At 40.8% G+C, this 23,127-nt stretch overlaps 1 protein-coding gene across 2 annotated transcripts in view; it reads right to left on the bottom strand.

The window, feature by feature from the left end:
• LOC128689528 (receptor-type tyrosine-protein phosphatase T-like) overlaps nt 1-23,127 on the bottom strand; it is a 208,285-nt gene that overhangs the window by 61,866 nt on the left and 123,292 nt on the right. For both annotated transcript variants that reach the window (XM_070086130.1, XM_070086131.1), the window contains 3 exons: nt 9,349-9,463; nt 5,339-5,477; nt 2,683-2,732 (listed from right to left, as the gene is read on the bottom strand). In XM_070086130.1, the coding sequence (XP_069942231.1) occupies nt 2,683-2,732; nt 5,339-5,477; nt 9,349-9,463 (304 nt within the window). The remainder of the gene's footprint in view (nt 1-2,682; nt 2,733-5,338; nt 5,478-9,348; nt 9,464-23,127) is intronic.

Below are 23,127 nucleotides of genomic sequence, written 5' to 3' on the forward strand. Positions count from 1 at the left end.
GTGTAATACCTGTTGGTTCTGAGACAGAAAGAGAGACAAGCAGAGACAGGAAGACAGACACACAGGCAGATAGATAAGCAGAGACAGAGGTAATGAGACAGACAGACAAACAGACATGTTTATATGTAACAGTGAAAACAAACAACAGCCAAGGCAGTGCATGATCATCAAGTGTCACTTGTCCACTGCTGCACCGTCGGCAGTGGAGTGACATTCATATTACACAATTGCTTCAAGGAGTTTCACATACTCCAGCATGTCTAAAACATTGTATATACTATTTCTAGACAATAGTAGGTGACCAAGGCAGGTAAAAATGTTCAGCTGTCATTGTGTTTGTGACTATTTGAGTACTATTTCAGTACCTAATATTAGTTTCAGAACAAACATTGGCTATGAAATCAAAAGAATTACTACAAATTGTAATTATCAGAACATAAAAATTATATAAATTTAAAAAAAAAATGAAAAAAAAAAAGTACATCGGCAACACTACTGCAAGCAGCAGGACTCCATGTTGCCATCAGGTGAGCAACGAGCACCAACTTTGTGGCCTTATATCTCTGTAAGTACTGACTAAAAATTTTTTTTAATTACTTTATGTAAAAAATGTCCTCTTCATTTAAAAAAAAAAAATTTGTTTTTTTCAAAATATTCGGAGCGCTGGGTGTTTGGGAATAATTTTTTTTTTTTTATTATCACACTGGCCGATTCCCACCAAGGCAGGGTGGCTTGAAAAAGAAAAACTTTCACCATCATTCACTCCATCACTGTCTTGCCAGAAGGGTGCTTTACCCTACAGTTTTTAAACTGCAACATTAACACCCCTCCTTCAGAGTGCAGGCACTGTACTTCCCATCTCCAGGACTCAAGTCCGGCCTGCCGGTTTCCCTGAACCCCTTCATAAATGTTACTTTGCTCACACTCCAACAGCACGTCAAGTATTAAAAACCATTTGTCTCCATTCACTCCTATCAAACACGCTCACGCATGCCTGCTGGAAGTCCAAGCCCCTCGCACACAAAACTTCCTTTACCCCCTCCCTCCAACCTTTCCTAGGCCGACCCCTACCCCGCCTTCCTTCCACTACAGACTGATACACTCTTGAAGTTATTCTGTTTCACTCCATTCTCTCCACATGTCCGAACCACCTCAACAACCCTTCCTCAGCCCTCTGGACAACAGTTTTGGTAATCCCGCACCTCCTCCTAACTTCCAAACTACGAAACTACGAATTCTCTGCATTATATTCACACCACACAAAGCTCTCAGACATGACATCTCCACTGCCTCCAGCCTTCTCCTCGCTGCAACATTCATCACCCATGCTTCACACCCATACAAGAGCATTGGTAAAACTATACTCTCATACATTCTCCTCTTTGCCTCCAAGGACAAAGTTCTTTGTCTCCACAGACTCCTAAGTGCACCACTCACCCTTTTCCCCTCATCAATTCTATGATTCACCTCATCTTTCATAGACCCATCCGCTGACACGTCCACTCCCAAATATCTGAATACATTCACCTCCTCCATACTCTCTCCCTCCAATCTGATATCCAAACTTTCATCACCTAATCTTTTTGTTATCCTCATAACCTTACTCTTTCCTGTATTCACTTTCAATTTTCTTCTTTTGCACACCCTACCAAATTCATCCACCAATCTCTGCAACTTCTCTTCAGAATCTCCCAAGAGCACAGTGTCATCAGCAAAGAGCAACTGTGACAACTCCCACTTTATGTGTGATTCTTTATCTTTTAACTCCACGCCTCTTGCCAAGTTTGGGAATAAATCATGTTTTTATGTAGCTGCTTTATTTTGTACTTTTTTTAATGTATTTCTTATCAATAAAAAATGTGGTGTGCTGAGCAAATTTTTATTACGAAAGTGCGGCCCAAAGAAAAGAGTTTGGGAACCACTGTTCTATGTCATCAATGTTGCTTATGTAGATCCATGTCTTAATAATAGTGCCCTCAGATATGCTGTTTTTGGCGAATTTTGGCCTAGATAGGAAAGAATGGGTCTGTGTGGTAGGTGTGCACAACATAAAAAATCCTGCCTACTTCTTTTTCATCTACAACCCTGATTGGAAACTTTTTAAAAGTTATAACAAATTAAATATAGCCTCTCCTCACTTAGCGACGTACTCGTTTACCGATGACTCAGACTTACGCTGGGCTCTTTCACCAGTATTCATACCTAAATAATGTATATTAGAGCTGATTTCCTCTATTCTGTTTATTAGAATGTAGAGTAAACTACTGTATAAACATTTAAAAATATACCAGAAATGTTATAAATGGTGCAAAGGTGACATTAAAACAATATCAAAGATGGTTGACACAAACCCACTACCATTACATATAGTATGCTCCTCACTTAATGACAAATTGGCTTACTGACGTGGCCTTAGGAATGGAACTCTGTCATTAAGTGAGGAGAGGCTGTACCTAAGAGAACAAACCATAAGCTTAGCTCTGCTCCTATGGCTACAATCAGGCAATCAAGATTGACATCTATGCAATCAAGGTGTTTGCACAGATCTCAATCTGTCCTTAGCCATTACTATATTTTAATCACTTACTTGCAGGACATAAGTGAAAAATGACTTTCATGATATTCTATTGTATATTAAGAAAATATATTTATAATGCAATAAGCTGTTGCATTTCATCATACCTGTGTTAAATGTGATCAATGGCCATAATTTTCCAGGATTTTTGCGATGCCTGTAAGAAAAAGATAACTTAGTACAATGTTGTGATAAACACACCATGACAATACCTTGGTAGATATGTTGCAACAAACACATTAAGAGATAATTCAATAGATATTAAGTCTGAGAATCTTGAACATCCTCCATTCATAAATAAGAGGTATTATCAACAGGACCCTGTCATCATGAGTGAACTTGATGGTTACATATCAGCAAAGTCTCAGCAGATGGGCATGGTGAATATGCTGGACCACCTTTCTGCTAGCACTAATAGCCTGTACAACAAATACAAATTTTGATTTCTTTGCAAAGGTTACAATGTGTTTTACATTTTACAGAATGTTAAGTATGTATGCCCAGCTGGGTTCATATTTTGCACCATACTGGTGCTGCCACCTATAGGCATACCCAGCTCAGCCTACACCATGCTTACCCTGCCTCATTTAGGCAGCTGAGTTCACTCAGTCAACAAGGTCTACTCCGTCACTCTCTCCTGGGTATGGCCCTCCAGGCCTGAGCACTTAAACACACTGCCTGTGTACCAAGAACCCATATAAAGGAATGTAGCTTCCAAAGCCTTATTCATCCCTGCTTGCACACCCACATAAACCCATGATTATAAACGGTGGCTAATTTCCACGATTATAAATGGTGGAAATTAGGAGGACATGTGGAGTTACTAAAAGTATTAGTCAGAGGGCTGAAGAGGGGTTGTTGAGGAGGTTTGGTCATTTAGAGAGAATGGATCAAAGTAGAATGACTTGGAGAGCATACAAATCTGTAGGGGAAGGAAGGAGGGGTAGGGGTTGTCCTCGAAAAGGTTGGAGGGAGGGGGTAAAGGAGGTTTTGTGAGCGAGAGGGTTAGACTTCCAGCAAGCACATGTGAGTGTTAGATAGGAGTAAATGGAGATGAATGGTTTTTGGGACTTGACGAGCTGCTGGAGTGTGAGCAGGGTAATATTTATTGAAGGGATTCAGGGAAACTAGTTATTATAGATTTAGCCGGACTTAAGTCCTTGAAATGGGAAGTACAATGCCTGCACTTTCAAGGAGGGGTCTGGGATATTGACAGTATGGAGGGACTTCTAAACTGTCATATCTGAGCACCTCTGCAAAGACAGTGATTATGTATGAGTGAGGTGAAAGTGTTGAATGATGATGAAAGTATTTTCTTTTTGGGGATTTTCTTTCTTTTTGGGTCATGCATTTTCTTATGCCTAACTCTATTGCTTGCTTAATACATATCCAATAGTGCAAATATTTCATAAGGTTTTTATATGAATTTGAAAGTGAAAAAAGGCTATGTTTCACTTTAGTGATTTTTTCTTTACATCAGTAGCCTGGAACCTAACCTGCTGTATATGTGGGGCCCTCCTATAGTATATTCTCACTCACTAACTTACATGCTCCCGTCCACTAGCCTGCATGCTTTCACTCATATGTTCTCACCCACAAACTATCACCTGAACATCAGTTGCAAACAGCCACACCAACACCCATCCTCAGTGCCTGTCTTAACCCATACTCCCCGCCACACATGCATGCATGCATTTCACCCACACTCACTCATACCTTCACCCTTATAGTCATCTCCTCACCCACACATTCATTCCCCCACACTTCCACCTGCTACTACACCCACACCCCTCCTAGACCTCATACTCCTCATGGACCTAAACTCTGGAACAGGTACAGAAGGTGGGGACAAACTGAAAGAGTGAAGTAGGCCTTGTCCCCTTATAAATTCTGTGGATTTGGGGCAGCAAATGGCTGACAGTTTTCACTTTGTAAACTGATTAATGCAGCACGTTCATTGAAAATACACTGCAATTTTGTAGCACTGCGTTAATGCAAAATTGTGTTAACAAATCGTGTGTTAACTTATGGCTTACTGTATACTGATTTATTTACTATATTACACTGAAAGGCAATATTTTGCCAATTCTTTATAGTTTCCTTGACTGATAATATACTTTTTATCAGATAATGTACCTGAAAAAAAGAAAAAATATAGAGAGATGCTACAAAACAGATCCCAGATTTAAGAAATATGAATTACAAAGATTGAAGATATGAAATGCCCTCATTCATTGACAAGAGTAAAAGAAGAAATATGAAAATAACATAAAATCATGCAGTAATATGAAAAAAAAGAAAAAAAAAAAAACAGATACTGGTAAGGAAGATTTCTTAGCAATTAACAGGGTGAATAAAAGGCTGCAACTGCAAATGATAAAAAAAAATGCATAATGGAGAGTAGAATATACAATTTTTACAGATAGAGTGATAGACTGCTGGAATGAGATCCAAGAAGAGGAAGTGGGTGTTACAAACATAAGGACCTTTGAAAATTTGTATAAGAACTACTAGTAAATACTGAGGACAAGGCATTTTTGAATGTGATTCTGCTCTTGTAACTTGAAATAAGCAAACACAAAAAAACTTTAGAGTGACCATGAGCAGGATTTTATTTCCTGGCTGTGTGAGGATGGCAGTAACAGCCTGGCTGATCAAGTCCTGATCCACCCAGGCCTAGCCATGGACTGAGCTGTGGGGATGTTGATCTCCAAAACACCCTCCCAGTAGACCTACTGTAAAACTGAGGTATTTAATACTAACCTGAAGTATATAATAGAAAAGAGTATGAAGACAATGAGCAAGGTTATGATGATCAGCCACCAGAGGGCTAATGCTGGGGCCTCCCAGGGCTCAGCCACCACAGACTCTGGCAGCATACGCAATTCATAACTCCATTCACCTGTGGCACACAATATAATTCTAAAAGTATATTGTTTATTTTATACATTATGTTATCTGAAATTGATAAAATATTAAACATTTATGGCAACATAGGGACTATTATGGAGATCAATTATGAAAATTAAGTCTACTTCTGAAACATCAGGGCAGGTGAAATTCAGTAGTATTATAAAAGATTAAAATTTCCAATGAAAACTGTACTTGGTAAAGGAGGAGTGCCCCAAGACTTGACAGTGGCAAATATTACTCTATCTTTAACCCTTTGAGGGTCACCAGGCCCTCTCAGAGACTTGTTCTCAGGGTCGCCAAAATTTCAAAAAAAATCTTATGAAAAGATAGAGGATCTTTTCCCGATCATAATGACACCAAAAGTATGAAATTTGATGGAAAACTTATGGAATTATGCTCCTGCGAAGTTAGCGGTATTGACAATGTTTACGCATTGGTGATTTTGCCCACTTTGAGCCCTATTTTCGGCCAATTCCAGTGTACTAGTCGAAAAAAATCATAACTATTTCTCTAGAACTCCGTTTTTTCTATCGAATGAGTACAAGAAACCACCCATTTACCGATTTCAAATATCCAGTAAAGTGGTCAGAATTTAGCAATTTTGCCAATTTCACACAAATTTCAAAAGATGCCAATTTCCAAATAGGGTCCAGAATAAACAAGAAAGACCTTCCTGGCACTAAAATAACATTTCCTCTGTTCATTAGTCACATCCCCATGCCCCTCTTACATTTCTTTTGCTTTCCACTTTGAATTTTTATTCTCACAAAAAATAGATTTACTGTTATACAGACTACTGTATTAGTGTAGAAATGGTATAAATAATATCAGCGCACTTGTGAAAGAATATTAGATTCACCAGTTGACGTGTATTGGATGCATGGCACGATTTGTTTACTTTTGAACTTTGGCAAAAATCGAACATTTCTGCTACTTTGAGCTCAATTTCAAGGTACTTTTCACTGTGAAACCAATCAAAATCATCTCAATTTCTGTAATATGTCTTCCATTCTATAAAATAAGACCAGGAAAACTAGAATACAACCATTAATACCATATGAAAATACAGTGCGCAGTCGCTGTTTTAAACCAAAAACACGGTCAAAGTTTTTTTTTTCTCATTACACACTGTGTGCTGCAGGATTTTTTTTATACTGCGCACACTGACCACATAGACCCATTCTTTCATATGTAGGCGTACCAGCTTTCTCTTGCTAGATTTGAGGGCGCTAGAATTTATGCATACTAGTATGTCAAAAACCCTGGCGCGTAAGCCGTACTAGTACGGCCGAAACCCCAAAAAGGTTGAGAGAGGTAATAAAACTACAGGTGAAAAATACAGCAAATTATCTCGGTTTAACAATCTTGAATCTTCAAATTCCAAGAAACATTTCAGAGAAACCATCATCAACCATCTTACAGTCTATTATATTGTCAAAGCATCACATGAAGTTGTGAAACTAATTTTTACCAAACATTTCATGAAATGCTCACCAACTTTACTGATCACGTCTTTTTCAGGTTCAAGCATTTCTCTAAGGCCTAAGGCCTATGGTCACAAAAGACTAGTGCAGGAAATACAAGCATATGAAATCGCCAGCCAACTATGTATTTCCATAAAACAATGACTGAAACACGGAATATGGATTCATCCTACCTCACTACATTTATGGGATGGTACAATGCCTGGGGAATGGAAGTGGGAGTAAAGTCATTCTCTATAGATCCTATAATGACTTCCTCTCACTTACAAGGCTACCATGTGACCCTTCTCAATTGACAGACTTCCTGTCACTGAAAGACCACCTTGGGACCCTTCTCAAGGGACAGACTTCCTGTTAATGATAAGACCACCATGGGATCCTTCTCAAGGGACAGACTTCCTATTACTGATAAGACCACCATGGGACCCTTCTCAAGGGACAGACTTCCTATTACTGATAAGACCACCATGGGATCCTTCTCAAGGGACAGACTTCCTGTTAATGATAAGACCACCATGGGATCCTTCTCAAGGGACAGACTTCCTATTACTGATAAGACCACCATGGGATCCTTCTCAAGGGACAGACTTTCTATTACTGATAAGACCACCATGGGACTCTTCTCAAGGGACAGACTTCCTGTCCTTGAAGAAACAACTAAAGATGCTAGATAACAAATGGCTTAAGGTTAATACAGGCATGTTAGACAAGTACACTAATAAAAGAATGCTAGCACAGTCAAAGTTAAGGTGGTAAAACCTAACTTTTCCATGTATGAATATAAACTATTTTAATGTCAATATAAACAGAATCCTTATTTAAATTTTATTCAAGAACTAATGAGCATAGATAAAAAATTTTTTACTTTATTTTTTTTATCACACTGGCCGATTCCCACCAAGGCAGGGTGGCCCGAAAAAGAAAAACTTTCACCATCATTCACTCCATCACTGTCTTGCCAGAAGGGTGCTTTACACTACAGTTTTTAAACTGCAACATTAACACCCCTCCTTCAGAGTGCAGGCACTGTACTTCCCATCTCCAGAACTCAAGTCCGGCCTGCCGGTTTCCCTGAACCCCTTCATAAATGTTACTTTGCTCACACTCCAACGTTTTTCTTCTTCTCTTTTTTAGTAAATGTCTACAGGAGAAGGGGTTACTAGCCCACTGCTCCCGGCATTTTAGTCGCCTCATACGACACGCATGGCTTACGGAGGAAAGATTCTTTTCCACTTCCCCATGGACAATAGAAGAAATAAAGAAGAACAAGAGCTCTTTAGAAAAAGGAGAAAAACCTAGATGTATGTATATATATATGCATGTGCGTGTCTGTGAAGTGTGACCAAAGTGTAAGTAGGAGTAGCAAGATATCCCTGTTATCTAGCGTGTTTATGAGACAGAAAAAGAAACCAGCAATCCTACCATCATGCAAAACAGTTACAGGTTTCTGTTTCACAGTCATCTGGCAGGACGGTAGTACTTCCCTGGGTGGTTGCTGTCTACCAACCTACTACCTCAATTCGTATAAAATAATAGGAAAATAATTCTGATCTTTGTACAAATAATGCAAAATAATATTCAACAATACTACCTCGGTGGGAATTGGCCAACGTGTAAAAGAAAAAAAAAAATACTGATAAATTAGACACATATGCAACTCTTGGGTACCTTTATTGAGGAAACGTTTCGCCACACAGTGGCTTCTTCAGTCCATACAAAGGAGAATCATGAAGAGCAGGAGGAGAATGAGGTAATCATTCCATCAACCTTGAGTCGATGTGGTCAGTCCATCAATCTCGAATAGAAGATTGATGGACTGACCACATTGACTCAAGGTTGAGGGACTGATTACCTCATTCTCCTCCTGCTCTTCACGATTCTCCTTTGTATGGACTGATGAAGCCACTGTGTGGCGAAACGTTTCCTCAATAAAGGTACCCTAGAGTTGCACATCTAATTTATCAACATGTCAGTTCTCTGAACCATTCATCTACAAAAAAAAAAAAAAATACTGTTATACAGTAGGACCCCCGTATCCACTGGGGATGTTCCAAGACCTACCCTGGATACCTGAAACCATGGATAGTAGCAAACCCTATGTATTAGTCATTTTGTTTACATTACATACTTGTGATAAAGTTTGATAGATTATGCAAAATAAGTCTAGAATTTGCAGTTTTTTGCTGATGGGAAGAATTTCATGCCTTCTCTTAGGCCTTCATCAACTGCCAGCATTGACTACTTTTGCACTTTGGGGTCATTATTAAGCAAAATTAAGGATTATTTTTGGGTCCCACTAAACAGTGGATAACTGAAACCGATACCAAATCCGTGGATATGGGGGTTCTACTATATTGTGAAACAATAAACACAAACCCAAGAGCTCCGTTACTGCCATTATTCCCAAATTATATTTTTCATGGGGAGTGAGTGGACAGTTGTGGAAACCACCGTAGGTGCCAGCGTCACCTATCTTGAACTCCTGTGTACTCTGAGGACAAACAATGGTCAATTGTTTTTTTTTTTAAATATAAAACAGTATGAGGGATTTTACTGGATCACACTTTTCCTTCACTGATAACTTTCTGAAAACCAGATAAACTTAGATGTTAATGCTCAATAATATCAACATAACTTAGATTTGTTGGTTACTTAGGGGTAAAGTCTATAAAGTACATAAAAAGTCATTAGAGCCCCCAGTCAAGAATATATTAATCTTCTCATTTGGGACACCCTACCTCGGTGGGAGATGACATTGTTTTATCTCCCACCAAGGCAGGGTAACCCAAAAAGAAAGAAAATCCCCAAAAAGAAAATACTTTCATCATTATTCAACACTTTCACCTCATTCACATATAATCACTGTTTTTGCAGAGGTGCCCAGAATACAACAGCCTAGAAGCATATACATATAAAGATACACAACATATCCCTCCAAACTGCCAATATCCAGAACCCCTCCTTTAGAGTGCAGGCATTGTACTTCCCATTTCCAGGACTCAAGTCCAGCTATATAAAAATAACCGGTTTCCCCGAATCCCTTCACTAAATATTACCCTGCTCACACTCCAACAGCTCGTTAGGTCCCAAATACCATTCATTTCCATTCACTCCTATCAAACACACTCATGCACACTTGCTGGAAGTCCAAGCCCCTTGCCCACAAAACCTCCTTTACCCCTTCCAACCTTTTCGAGGATGACCCCTACCCAGCCTTCCTTCCCCAACAGATTTATACGCTCTCCATGTCATTCTACTTTGATCCATTCTCTCTAAATGACCAAACCACCTCAACAACCCCTCTTCAGCCCTCTGACTAATACTTTTATTAACTCCAAACCTTCTCCTAATTTCCACACTCCAAATTTTCTGCATAATATTTACACCATTCATTGCTGGTTTCCCTTATTCTGTTTACAGTGGAACCTCTACTTGTGAGTTTAATCCGTTCCATGACCTTGCTCGCAACTGGATTTGCTCATTTGCAGAGTCAATTTTCCTCATTTAAATTAACTGAAATGTAATTAATCCGTTCCAGTGGAATTCTGTACTTCAATAATTTCGCTAATATCAACTCGACGGCTTATTTATCTATCTCACTTCATCTAATATGACATAATAAACAATATAAATAACATACAAACATGATATATGCTCTAAAATGAATAAAATATGTCATTCATGTGGTGGTATGGGCGGTGTCAGCGGTGGACGAGAGTTTGTCTGGAGACCGGGTAAAATACTTCATGAATAATTTTGCTAATATCATCTATATGGCTTATTTATATATCACAGTTCATCTAATATAACATAACAAACAATATGAATAATATAGAAACATGATCATATCTATTTCTGTAATATATCTTCCAGGAAAAGTGTACGGTAGGGTTATAATTGAAAGAATTAGAGATAAGACAGAATGTAGGATTGCGGATGAGCAAGGAGGTTTCAGAGTGGGTAGGGGATGTGTAGATCAAGTGTTTACATTGAAGCATATATGTGAACAGTATTTAGATAAAGGTAGGGAAGTTTTTATTGCATTTATGGATTTAGAAAAGGCATATGATAGAGTGGATAGAGGAGCAATGTGGCAGATGTTGCAAGTATATGGAATAGGTGGTAAGTTATTAAATGCTGTAAAGAGTTTTTATGAGGATAGTGAGGCTCAGGTTTAGGTGTAGAAGAGAGGGAGACTGCTTCCCGGTAAAAGTAGGTCTTAGACAGGGATGTGTAATGTCACCATGGTTGTTTAATATATTTATAGATGGGGTTGTAAAGTAAATGCTAGGGTGTTCGGGAGAGGGGTGGGATTAAATTTTGGGGAATCAAATTCAAAATGAGAATTGACACAGTATCATCAGCAAAAACTGATGATACTGTGCTTATGGGAGATTCTAAAGAAAAATTGCAAAGGTTAGTGGATGAGTTTGGGAATGTGTGTAAAGGTAGAAAGTTGAAAGTGAACATAGAAAAGAGTAAGGTGATGAGGGTATCAAATGATTTAGATAAAGAAAAATTTGATATCAAATTGGGGAGGAGGAGTATGGAAGAAGTGAATGTTTTCAGATACTTGGGAGTTGACGTGTCGGCGGATGGATTTATGAAGGATGAGGTTAATCACAGAATTGATGAGGGAAAAAAGGTGAGTGGTGCGTTGAGGTATATGTGGAGTCAAAAAACGTTATCTATGGAGGCAAAGAAGGTAATGTATGAAAGTACGTATAGTAGTACCAACACTCTTATATGGGTATGAAGCTTGGGTGGTAAATGCAGCAGCGAGGAGACAGTTGGAGGCAGTGGAGATGTCCTGTTTAAGGGCAATGTGTGGTGTAAATATTATGCAGAAAATTCGGAGTGTGGAAATTAGGAAAAGGTGTGGAGTTAATAAAAGTATTAGTCAGAGGGCAGAAGAGGGGTTGTTGAGGTGGTTTGGTCATTTAGAGAGAATGGATCAAAGTAGAATGACATGGAAAGCATATAAATCTATAGGGGAAGGAAGGCGGGGTAGGGGTCGTCCTCGAAAGGGTTGGAGAGAGGGGGTAAAGGAGGTTTTGTGGGCGAGGGGCTTGGACTTCCAGTAAGCGTGTGTGAGCGTGTTAGATAGGAGTGAATGGAGAAGAATGGTATTTGGGACCTGACGAGCTGTTGGAGTGTGAGCAGGGTAATATTTAGTGAAGGGATTCAGGAAAAGAGGTTATTTTTATATAGTCGGACTTGAGTCCTGGAAATGGGAAGTACAATGCCTGCACTTTAAAGGAGGGGTTTGGGATTTTATCAGTTTGGAGAGATATGTTGTGTATCTTCATATGTATATGCTTCTAAACTGTTGTATTCTGAGCACCTCTGCAAAAACAGTGATAATGTGTGAGTGTGGTGAAAGTGTTGAGTGATGAAAGTATTTTCTTTTTGGGGATTTTCTTTCTTTTTTGGGTCACCCTGCCTAGGTGGGAGACGGCCGACTTGTTAAAAAAAAAAAAATCTTCCGTTACCTGGGGTTTACCTGGAGTGTGTTTCGGGGGTCAACGCCCCCGTGGCCCGGTTTGTGACCAGGCCTCCTGGTGGATCAGAGCCTGATCAACCAGGCTGTTACTGCTGGCTGCACACAAACCAATGTACGAGCCACAGCCCGGCTGGTCAGGAACCGACTTTAGGTGCTTGTCCAGTGCCAGCTTGAAGACTGCCAGGGGTCTGTTGGTAATCCCCCTTATGTATGGTGGGAGGCAGCTGAACAGTCTTGGGCCCCTGACACTTATTGTATGGTCTCTTAACGTGCTAGTGACACCCCTGCTTTTCACTGGGGGGATGTTGCATCATCTGCCAAGTCTTTTGCTTTCGTAGCGAGTGATTTTCGTGTGCAAGTTCGGTACTAGTCCCTCTAGGATTTTCCAGGTGTATATAATCATGTATCTCTCCTGCCTGCATTCCAGGGAATACAGGTTCAGGAATCTCAAGCGCTCCCAGTAATTGTGGTGTTTTATCTCCGTTATGCGCGCCGTGAAGGTTCTCTGTACATTTTCTAGGTCAGCAATTTCACCTGCCTTGAAAGGTGCTGTTAGTGTGCAGCAATATTCCAGCCTAGATAGAACAAGTGACCTGAAGAGTGTCATCATGGGCTTGGCATCCCTAGTTTTGAAGGTTCTCATTATCCATCCTGTCATTTTTCTAGCAGATGCGATTGATACAATGTTATGGTCCTTGAAGGCGAGATCCTCCGACATGATCACTCCCAGGTCTTTGACGTTGGTGTTTCGCTCTATTTTGTGGCCAGAATTTGTTTTGTACTCTGATGAAGATTTAATTTCCTCGTGTTTACCATATCTGAGTAATTGAAATTTCTCATTGTTGAACTTCATATTGTTTTCTGCAGCCCACTGAAAGATTTAGTTGATGTCCGCCTGGAGCCTTGCAGTGTCTGCAATGGAAGACACTGTCATGCAGATTCGGGTGTCATCTGTAAAGGAAGACATGGTGCTGTGGCTGACATCCTTGTCTATGTCAGATATGAGGATGAGGAGCAAGATGGGAGTGAGTACTGTGCCTTGTGGAACAGAGCTTTTCACCGTAGCTGCCTCGGACTTTACTCTGTTGACTACTACTCTCTGTGTTCTGTTAGTGAGGAAATTATAGACCCATCGACCGACTTTTCCTGTTATTCCTTTAGCACACATTTTGTGCACAATTACGCCATGGTCACACTTGCTGAAGGCTTTTGCAAAGTCTGTATATATTACATCTGCATTCTTTTTGTCTTCTAGTGCATCTAGGACCTTGTCGTAGTGATCCAATAGTTGAGACAGACAGGAGCGACCTGTTCTAAACCCATGTTGCCCTGGGTTGTGTAACTGATGGGTTTCTAGATGGGTGGTGATCTTGCTTCTTAGGACCCTTTCAAAGATTTTTATGATATGGGATATTAGTGCTATCGGTCTGTAGTTCTTTGCTGTTGCTTTACTGTCCCCTTTGTGGAGTGGGGCTATGTCTGTTGTTTTTGGTAACTGTGGGACGACCCCAGTGTCCATGCTCCCTCTCCATAGGATGCAGTTCTTGATGAACACGGAGTTCCATGAGTCTGGCCCTGGGGCAGAGTGCATGGGCATGTCATTTATCGTCTCTTCGAAGTCATTTGGCATCAGGATAACATCAGATAGGCTTGTGTTAACCAAATTCTCTGGCTCTCTCATAAAAAAATTCATTTAGATCTTCGACTCTCAGTCTGGTTAGTGGCTTGCTAAAAAACCGAGTCATATTGGGACTTGAGTATCTCACTCATTTCCTTGCTGTCATCTGTGTAGGACCCATCTTGTTTAAGTAGGGGCCCAATACTGGACGTTGTTCTCGACTTTGATTTGACATAGGAGAAGAAATACTTTGGGTTTCTTTCGATTTCATTTATGGCTTTTAGTTCTTCCCACGATTCCTGACTCCTATAAGATTCCTTTAGCTTAAGTTCGATGCTTGCTATTTCTCTGACCAGTGTCTCCCTACACATTTCAGATATATTGACCTCTTTTAGCCGCTCTGTTATTCTTTTCCGTCGCCTGTAAAGGGAGCGCCTGTCTCTTTCTATTTTACATCTACTCCTCCTTTTTCTTAGAGGAATTAGCCTTGTGCATACATCGAGTGCCACCAAGTTAATCTGTTCTAGGCATAAGTTGGGGTCTGTGTTGCTTAGTATATCTTCCCAGCTTATATCGGTTAGGACTTGGTTTACTTGGTCCCACTTTATGTTTTTGTTATTGAAGTTGAATTTGGTGAATGCTGCCTCGTGACTAATTTCATTATGTCGGTCTGGGGCTCCACGCATACATGTCTGAACCTCAATTATGTTGTGATCTGAGTATATTGTTTTTGATATGGTGACATTTCTTATCAGATCATCATTGTTAGTGAAGATGAGGTCTAGTGTATTCTCCAGTCTAGTAGGCTCTATTTGCTGGTTTAAATTGAATTTTGTGCAGAGATTTAAAAGCTCGTGTGAGTGTGAGTTTTCATCAGAGCTGCCTCCTGGTGTTATTACTGCAACAATATTATTTGCTATATATTTTTTTTTTATCACACTGGCCGATTCCCACCAAGGCAGGGTGGCCCGAAAAAGTGAATGATGGTGAAAGTTTTTCTTTTTCGGGCCACCCTGCCTTGGTGGGAATCGGCCAGTGTGATAAAAAAAAAAAAAAAAAAATATTCCTCCATTTTAGGTGCCTTAAGTTGAAATCCCCCAGGAGCAAGATGTTGGGTGCAGGAGCTGGAAAATTTTCCAGACAGTGGTTAATTTTTAACAGCTGTTCCTGGAATTGCTGGGATGTTGCATCCGGAGGCTTGTAGACTACCACAATGACTAGGTTTTGGTTCTCGATCTTTACTGCTAAAACTTCCACTACATCATTTGAGGCATTAAGCAGTTCTGAACAAACAAGTGACTCTGCAATGTACAGGCCAACCCCCCCCCCCCCTTTTGCCTGTTAACTCTGTCACATCTGTATAGGTTGTAACCTGGGATCCATATTTCGTTGTCCAAGTGATCCTTTATGTGGGTCTCAGTGAAAGCCGCGAACATTGCCTTTGCCTCTGCAAGCAGTCCACGGATGAAAGGTATTTTGTTGTTTGTTGCTGGCTTTAGACCCTGTATATTTGCAAAGAAGTACGTCATCGGACTGGTGGTATTGTTGGTACTGGGGGGGGGATTTTTTTTCCGGCATTAGTATCTGTATCTGTTGGTTTGGAGTGGAGGCCATCGACTGTGGTTCCACTCCAGGAATGACTGCATTTGGTGTACGATTTCTGCCATTTCCTGCCAGTTTTTTTTTCCTTCCTGGCACTAAAAAACCTCTCCCTCTTGAGTGGCTGTGGCTACCCAGGTTTTCCCATGGCCTGGATATTTTGTATCTTTTTGTCCCCTTTAGATGGTGTGCCTGGCAATTTAAGTTATAGCACAGTCTTTCCTGTACTGAAGAGGTACACATTTCAGGGTGAAAAAGCTTACAGGAAGGGAGTTTGCATTTTCCTGTTGTCATATGGGCACGACATTTTTTAGGGTGGTCATAGTTGCACGTCCCGTCTGTTTTTCCAGATTTCCCATGTCTGTAGATACCAAGTGCATAGTATGTGCACAGGCTTGGTTTCCGTTTGCCTTGGGTTTCTGTGACTGTATTCCCTGTTGGTGCATGTTTACCTGTCTTATTCCTATCCTCCCTAGCACCAACAATGGAGCTCCCACCAGTTGTTTTTGGTAATATATCCTCACTATTGCTAGTGGAGTCCTCTTGTTTGCTATTTCCTGTGGTATTTCTAGTTTGCAATATTGGTTTTATCTTATCTTTGACTACACTTGTTTCCCCACTACGGCTCCTGTCCCCTATGAGGTCATTTATATGCATTCCTTCCTGCGTATAATTCCCGACTACCTGGACAAAATCTCCAGCTTCACCATTACTGTCTCCCAGGACAGCACCTCAAGCTTCACCATTGCTGTCTCCCAGGACAGCACTATCAACCCCACATTTACTGACTACCAGGACATCACCTCCAGCCTTACAGTTTCTGACTACATGGCCAGTATCAAGGGCAGTACCATTCAGGCCAGACTTTTTATGTTCCCATCTGTTATAGAAAGCTTCCAGGTTGTCTATGAAAGCAGCAAATGAGACCAAATGAGATCAAAATGAGACCAAAATGAGACCAAAAAGAGAATTTTTTTTTTTTCAACAAGTCAGCCGTCTCGCACCGAGGCAGGGTGACCCAAAAAAAAAAGAAAATCCCCAAAAAGAAAATACTTTCATCATTCAACACTTTCACCTCACCCACACATAATCACTGTTTTTGCAGAGGTGCTCAGAATACAACAGTTTAGAAGTATATACCTATAAAGATACACAACATATCCCTCCAAACTGCCAATATCCTAAACCCCTCCTTTAAAGTGCAGGCATTGTACTTCCCATTTCCAGGACTCAAGTCCGGCTATATAAAATAACTGGTTTCCCTGAATCTCTTCACTAAATATTACCCTGCTCACACTCCAACAGCTTGTCAGGTCCCAAATACCATTCGTCTCCATTCACTCCTATCTAACACGCTTATGCATGCTTGCTGAAGTCCAAGCCCCTTGCCCACAAAACCTCCTTTACCCCCTCCCTCCAACCTTTTCGAGGACGACCCCTACCCCGCCTTCCTTCCTCTACAGATTTATACGCTCTCCATGTCAATCTACTTTGATCCCTTCTCTCTAAATGACCAAACCACCTCAACAACCCCTCTTCAGCCCTCTGACTAATACTTATATAACTCCACACCTTCTCCTAATTTCCACACTCTGAATTTTCTGCATAATATTTTAAATTTAAGAATTAATCTAAGTCTGCCCGAAATGCCTAGCCATGCTAGGTGTTCTAGTGGCACCCTCTGTAATTAGTACTTTACTACATGTAAACCACACAATAACCAAATTCTGTAAACTTAGCATTGTAATCCTTATAGAGAATAAACTTTGAATTGAACTGAAAAAAAAAATGGACATCTCCACTGCCTCCAACCGCCTCCTCGCTGCAGCATATACAACCCAAGCTTCACACCCATATAAGAGTGTTGGTACTACTATACTTTCATACATTCCCTTCTTTACCTCCATAGATAACATTTTTTGTCTCCACATATACCTCAGAGCACCACTCACCTTTTTTCCTTCATCAATTCTATGATTAACCTCATTCTTCATAAATCCATCCACTGACACGTCAACTCCCAATTATCTGAAAACATTCACTTCTTCCATACTCCTCCTCCCCAATTTGATATCAAATTTTTCTTTATCTAAATCATTTGATACCCTCATCAGCTTACTCTTTTCTATGTTCACTTTCAACTTTCTACCTTCACACACTCCCAAAATCATCCACTAACCTTTGCAATTTTTCTTTAGAATCTCCCTTAACCCTTTGACTGTTTCAGGCCCCTCTCTGAAACTGTCATTCTATGTCGCCAAATATTCGAAAAAAAAAAAAATTATTTTTTCTTATGAAAATGTTAGGAATATTTTTACTAGTGTTTTAAGCCTAAAAAAAATTTTTGCCATCAGTACTTACCGAGATATAGAGCCGCAAAGTTTGCAGAAATTGACGTGCGTACGGCAACAGCGGTGACTGCCGCCCACCCGGTATTCTTTTATTTACTCTAATTCAAAGGTTTCTTGCATTTTTCAATATTTTTCTTTTCCAGGTAACTTATGTGGCCTGTGAGACCAATGTAAGGTGCATTGTTCAAATATACACTCATTATTTACAACACAATAACAGAACAAACTTTATCACTATTAGTTTGTGTATACACTTTGTTTACACAAACAAACAATACAAAACAATGTTTATTACTATTGTTCCATAATATATATACATATGTACAGTCACTAACCACGTTCCTAGAACTGCTGCAGCTTGTGGAACTCTTTGAAACATGGGTATATGCAGAGGGGCACTTCACACTCCTCACACATAAAACGAGTGTCTCTGCGTGTTTGTGGGCGTTTTGTGGTATGCATACATACATAACACCTCTTCTGAGCATTTTTCTTGGCAGTAGTAGGAGGCAGTTGTATGGGGTCGTGATCATCAGGCCTCATACGAGATGACGTCTGTGGGCGCTGGTCTATTGCAGGAGTTGCTCCTTTGTACTTTGCAATTATTTGTCTGATTACTGACAGGCAAAATTCACCATATTTTGGTGTTTTGTTGGTCTTCAACTTGTATATGTTATAAGCATTTAGCATAGAGATATCAACAAGATGGAAAAAAAGTTTGATATACCACTTATAACTCTTGCATACACAGTCTGCAAACCCAATCTGCATGTCACATTTGTCCACTAAGCGCATATTGAGGTTGTAGTCCATGACAGCTGCAGGCTTTAGAATGGGTTCATTGGTCTCTCTGTTGTCCCTGCCACTGGGTACCATTTCGTTTGTGTGAACTGATGTCAACAATGTGACATCACGTTTGTCATGCCACCGAAATGCCATGATGTCATTGGCAGCAAAGGCTTGCACCTCACCTCTGCGAGTGCCAGCGTCGAACCTTGGCATATGTTTGCGATTACCACGCACTGTGCCACACACGTCTGTCAAGTTCACTCGCAAGAAATCACTGAGTAAGGGGCTTGTGTACCAGTTATCAGTAAATAACATATGCCCCTTACCAAGATATGGTTCCATCATTGTTCGAACCACATCACCAGAGATACCCAATAACTTCATGGTATCTCTCAAAGTATTACTGCCAGTGTACACAATAATATCTAAAACAAGACCACTTCTGCAATCACACAGTACAAATAGCTTTATACCAAAGCGTTTCCTCTTGCTTGGTATATATTGCTTGAATGAGAGTCTTCCTTTGAATAAAATCAAGGACTCATCAATAACAAGCTTCCTGAAGGGATAAAAATACATGCAGCACTTTTGTTTCAGGTACATAAACACATTTCTTATCTTATATAACCTGTCGCTTCTGTCAGGCCTGGTTTTGTCTGAAAAGTGTAACATACGCAACAGTATCAGGAAACGATTGACACCTATAATGTCACTAAAACCTGGAGTTGAAATCAGGCGATCTGTTGTCCAGTATGTGGTGACAGTGTGCTTATACACATGTGGCATAAGCATTATTGTGGCAAAAAACAGGTACATCTCTGCCACAGTTGTCTCCTTCCACTTGTGTAGCCGTGATTTTGGTGAGAGAATTGTATTTGCCATGGTGTAATCACAGTATGTATTTGTTTCCCTGACAATGATGTCCATCAGGGGTTCATCGAAAAATAACTCAAAGCAGTCCAGTTCACTGGCATTGTTCCCAAGTGGACAAGATGGCTTTATTCCACTTTGTGTTTCATCAAAGTCATGGGGACTGGGAACAAACTCGTCACCGTCCTGCCAATCCCAGATGCGGTCTGCTGGTGGGGTCTGGATATTGTACCGTGGTTGTGGCTGTGCAGGTTGTGGTGGTGCAGGTTGTGGCAGTGTGGGGTAGGGTGAGGCTGGTTGTTCTGCTGAGTCAGCCGCGTGGCTAGTAGCGTGGCCCGGTGATGGTGCCACATGGGCCGTGCCACCCTCACTATCACCACCACTGCCTCCTCCCTCACTGTCACCATTCATACCCATCGTTACAATATCGTCATCTTCACTATCAGGTCGTGGTGTTGGGCCACGGGATGTGCTCCCAGAGTTTCTCCTTCCCCTTGGAACAACATATGAAACACTACCAGACCGCATGCTACGTCGTACATACTGGCGCTTCACTGGGGAATATTCACTCTCACTGTCAGTAGAACTGCTTTCAATGATCTTGAAATCACTATCACTATCACTATCACTGCTATCATCAGGGTGTTGTACACGACCAAATAGTTTCCTCTTTCGTCCTGGTACAGGCGAACGTGAACGTGAACAAGCCGGCACAGCACCAGAGGTCGAAGGTTGTGGGTCATCTGGGTTTTCGTCACTATTTACGTTATCCTGGGCACTTTTTTCGGTAACACTCACTTGAAAACCCTTGAATTCACTGTCACTGACACTTTCATCACTGTTAGAGCTATCACTTGGGAACAAAAGACCTCCAATCCGCCGAGGAGTGAGGAACTTCTTACCGAGAGGCATGGTGAAAATGGACTGACAACATGGCGTTCCCACAATGCACCGCTAGGTCCCAGATTTTTTTCACAGGGTGCACACCGACCACTGAGACCCATTCTCTCCTGTGTAGGCCTACCAGGCCTTTGGCGCTCGATTTGAAGCCGCTAGAATTTGTGCGTATAAATACGTCAGAAACATTGGCTCGTAAGACGTATTTATACGTCGGAAACAGTCAAAGGGTTAAGCACAGTATCATCAGCAAAAAGTAACTGTCACTTCCCATTTTGTATTTGATTCCCCATAATTTAATCCCGCCCCTCTCCTGAACACCCTAGCATTTACTCCTTTTATGACCCCATCTATAAATATATTAAACAACCAAGGTGACATTATACATCCCTGTCTAAGACCTACTTTTACCGGGAAGTAGTCTCCTCTTCTACACACCCTAACCTGAGCCTCACTATCTTCATAAAAACTCTTAACAGCATTTAGTAACTTACTACCTATTCTGTATACTTGCAACATCTGCCACATTGCTCCCCTATCCACTCTATCATATGCCTTTTCTAAATCCATAAATGCAATAAAAACTTCCCTACCTTTATCTAAATACTGTTCACATATATGCTTCAACGTAAACACTTGATCCACACATCCCCTACCCACTCTAAAACCTCCTTGCTCATCCGCAATTCTACATTCTGTCTCACCTCTAATTCTTTCATTGATAACCCTACCGTACACTTCTCCTGGTATACTCAGTAAACTTATTCCTCTATAATTTTTACAATCTCTTTTGTCCCCCTTCCCTTTATATAAAGGGACTATACACGCTCTCCGCCAATATCTAGGTACCTTCCCCTCTTTCATACATTTTCTTCTTTCTTTCAACACACTGGCCGTATCCCACCGAGGCGGGGTGGCCCAAAAGGAAAAACGAAAGTTTCTCCTTTTACATTTAGTAATATATAAAGGAGATGGGGTTACTAGCCCCTTGCTCCCGGCATTTTAGTTGCCTCTTACAACACGCATAGCTTACGGAGGAAGAATTCTCTTCCACTTCCCCATGGAGATAAGAGGAAATAGACAAGAACAAGAACTAGAAAGAAAATAGAAGAAAACCCAGAGGGGTGTGTATATATATGCTTGTACATGTATGTGCAGTGTGACCTAAGTGTAAGTAGAAGTACCAAGACGTACCTGAAATCTTGCATGTTTATGAAACAGAAAAAAGGACACGAGCAATCCTACCATCATGTAAAACAATTACAGGCTTTCATTTTACACTCACTTGGCAGGATGGTAGTACCTCCCTGGGCGGTTGCTGTCTACCAACCTACTACCTAGCTTTCATACATTTATTAAACAAAAATACCAACCATTCCAACACTATATCCCCCCCCTGCTTTTAACATTTCTGTCATAATCCCATCAGTTCCAGCTGCTTTACCCCCTTTCATTCAACGTAATACCTCATGCACTTCCCCCACACTCACATCCTGCTCTTCTTCACTCCTAAAAGATGGTATACCTCCCTGGCCAGTGCATGAAATTACCGCTTCCCTTTCTTCGTCGACATTTAAAAGTTCCTCAAAATATGCTTAATATGTTAGTAAACATATTAGCAGTTTGGAGGGATATGTTGTGTATCTTTATACGTATATGCTTCTAAACTGTTGTGTTCTGAGCACCTCTGCAAAAACTGATTATGTGTGTGAGGTGAAAGTGTTGAATGATGATGAAAGTATTTTCTTTTTGGGGATTTTCTTTCTTTTTGGGTCACCCTGCCTTGGTGGGAGACGGCCAACTTGTTGAAAAAAAAAAAAGTTAGTAAAATCATAAGATGCTTTAAAACCAGGGAAAATTGGAGACTGAATTACGAGTGTGTGTGCGCAAGTGAGCACAATCAACTGGTGCAGGGGGGCCTACAGGTCAGGGAACACTGACAATGGACAGGTCCTGGATGTAGCCACTTTGGCCCATACCAGACTAATGCTAAAGTTACTGTACTTGGCCTGATACTTCAGAAGGCAACTGAAGATGAGATAAAATTATGTTCAGATTTTTAACTCCGGAGGGTTAGCTACCCAGGATAACCCAAGTAAGGCAATGCGTCATTGAGGGACTGTGTTTTATTTCCACTTGTTGCCCAGGATGAGACCCACAGCAGCTGACTAACACTCAGGCCCCTATTTCCTTGCGTGAACAGGGACAGTAGGTGTGAGGAAACACGCCCAATGTTTCCACACCTGCCACCCTTCACACACTGTGTGTGAAGCAAGAGTGTTGCCAACCAAAATGCAGAATTACGGACTTGCATCAAGTTTTTCTGATAAGTAGAGAGTTTGTCCAGCAATTTTTTTTCCCCAAAATTGATGAAATCCATTTTTCGTCCAGTGTGGAAATCGTACAATTCGGATTTCGAGCACTTTTTCAGTGAAATTTTCCCCTGGGTTTCGTATATCTGCTCGGAAATCGTCTGTATCAGATGTGTCCACCCGCCTGGGATGCCACTTCTCAGGCGTATCAGACTC

Source organism: Cherax quadricarinatus, chromosome 18 (assembly GCF_038502225.1).
Source record: "Cherax quadricarinatus isolate ZL_2023a chromosome 18, ASM3850222v1, whole genome shotgun sequence".
Classification (NCBI taxonomy): domain Eukaryota; kingdom Metazoa; phylum Arthropoda; class Malacostraca; order Decapoda; family Parastacidae; genus Cherax; species Cherax quadricarinatus.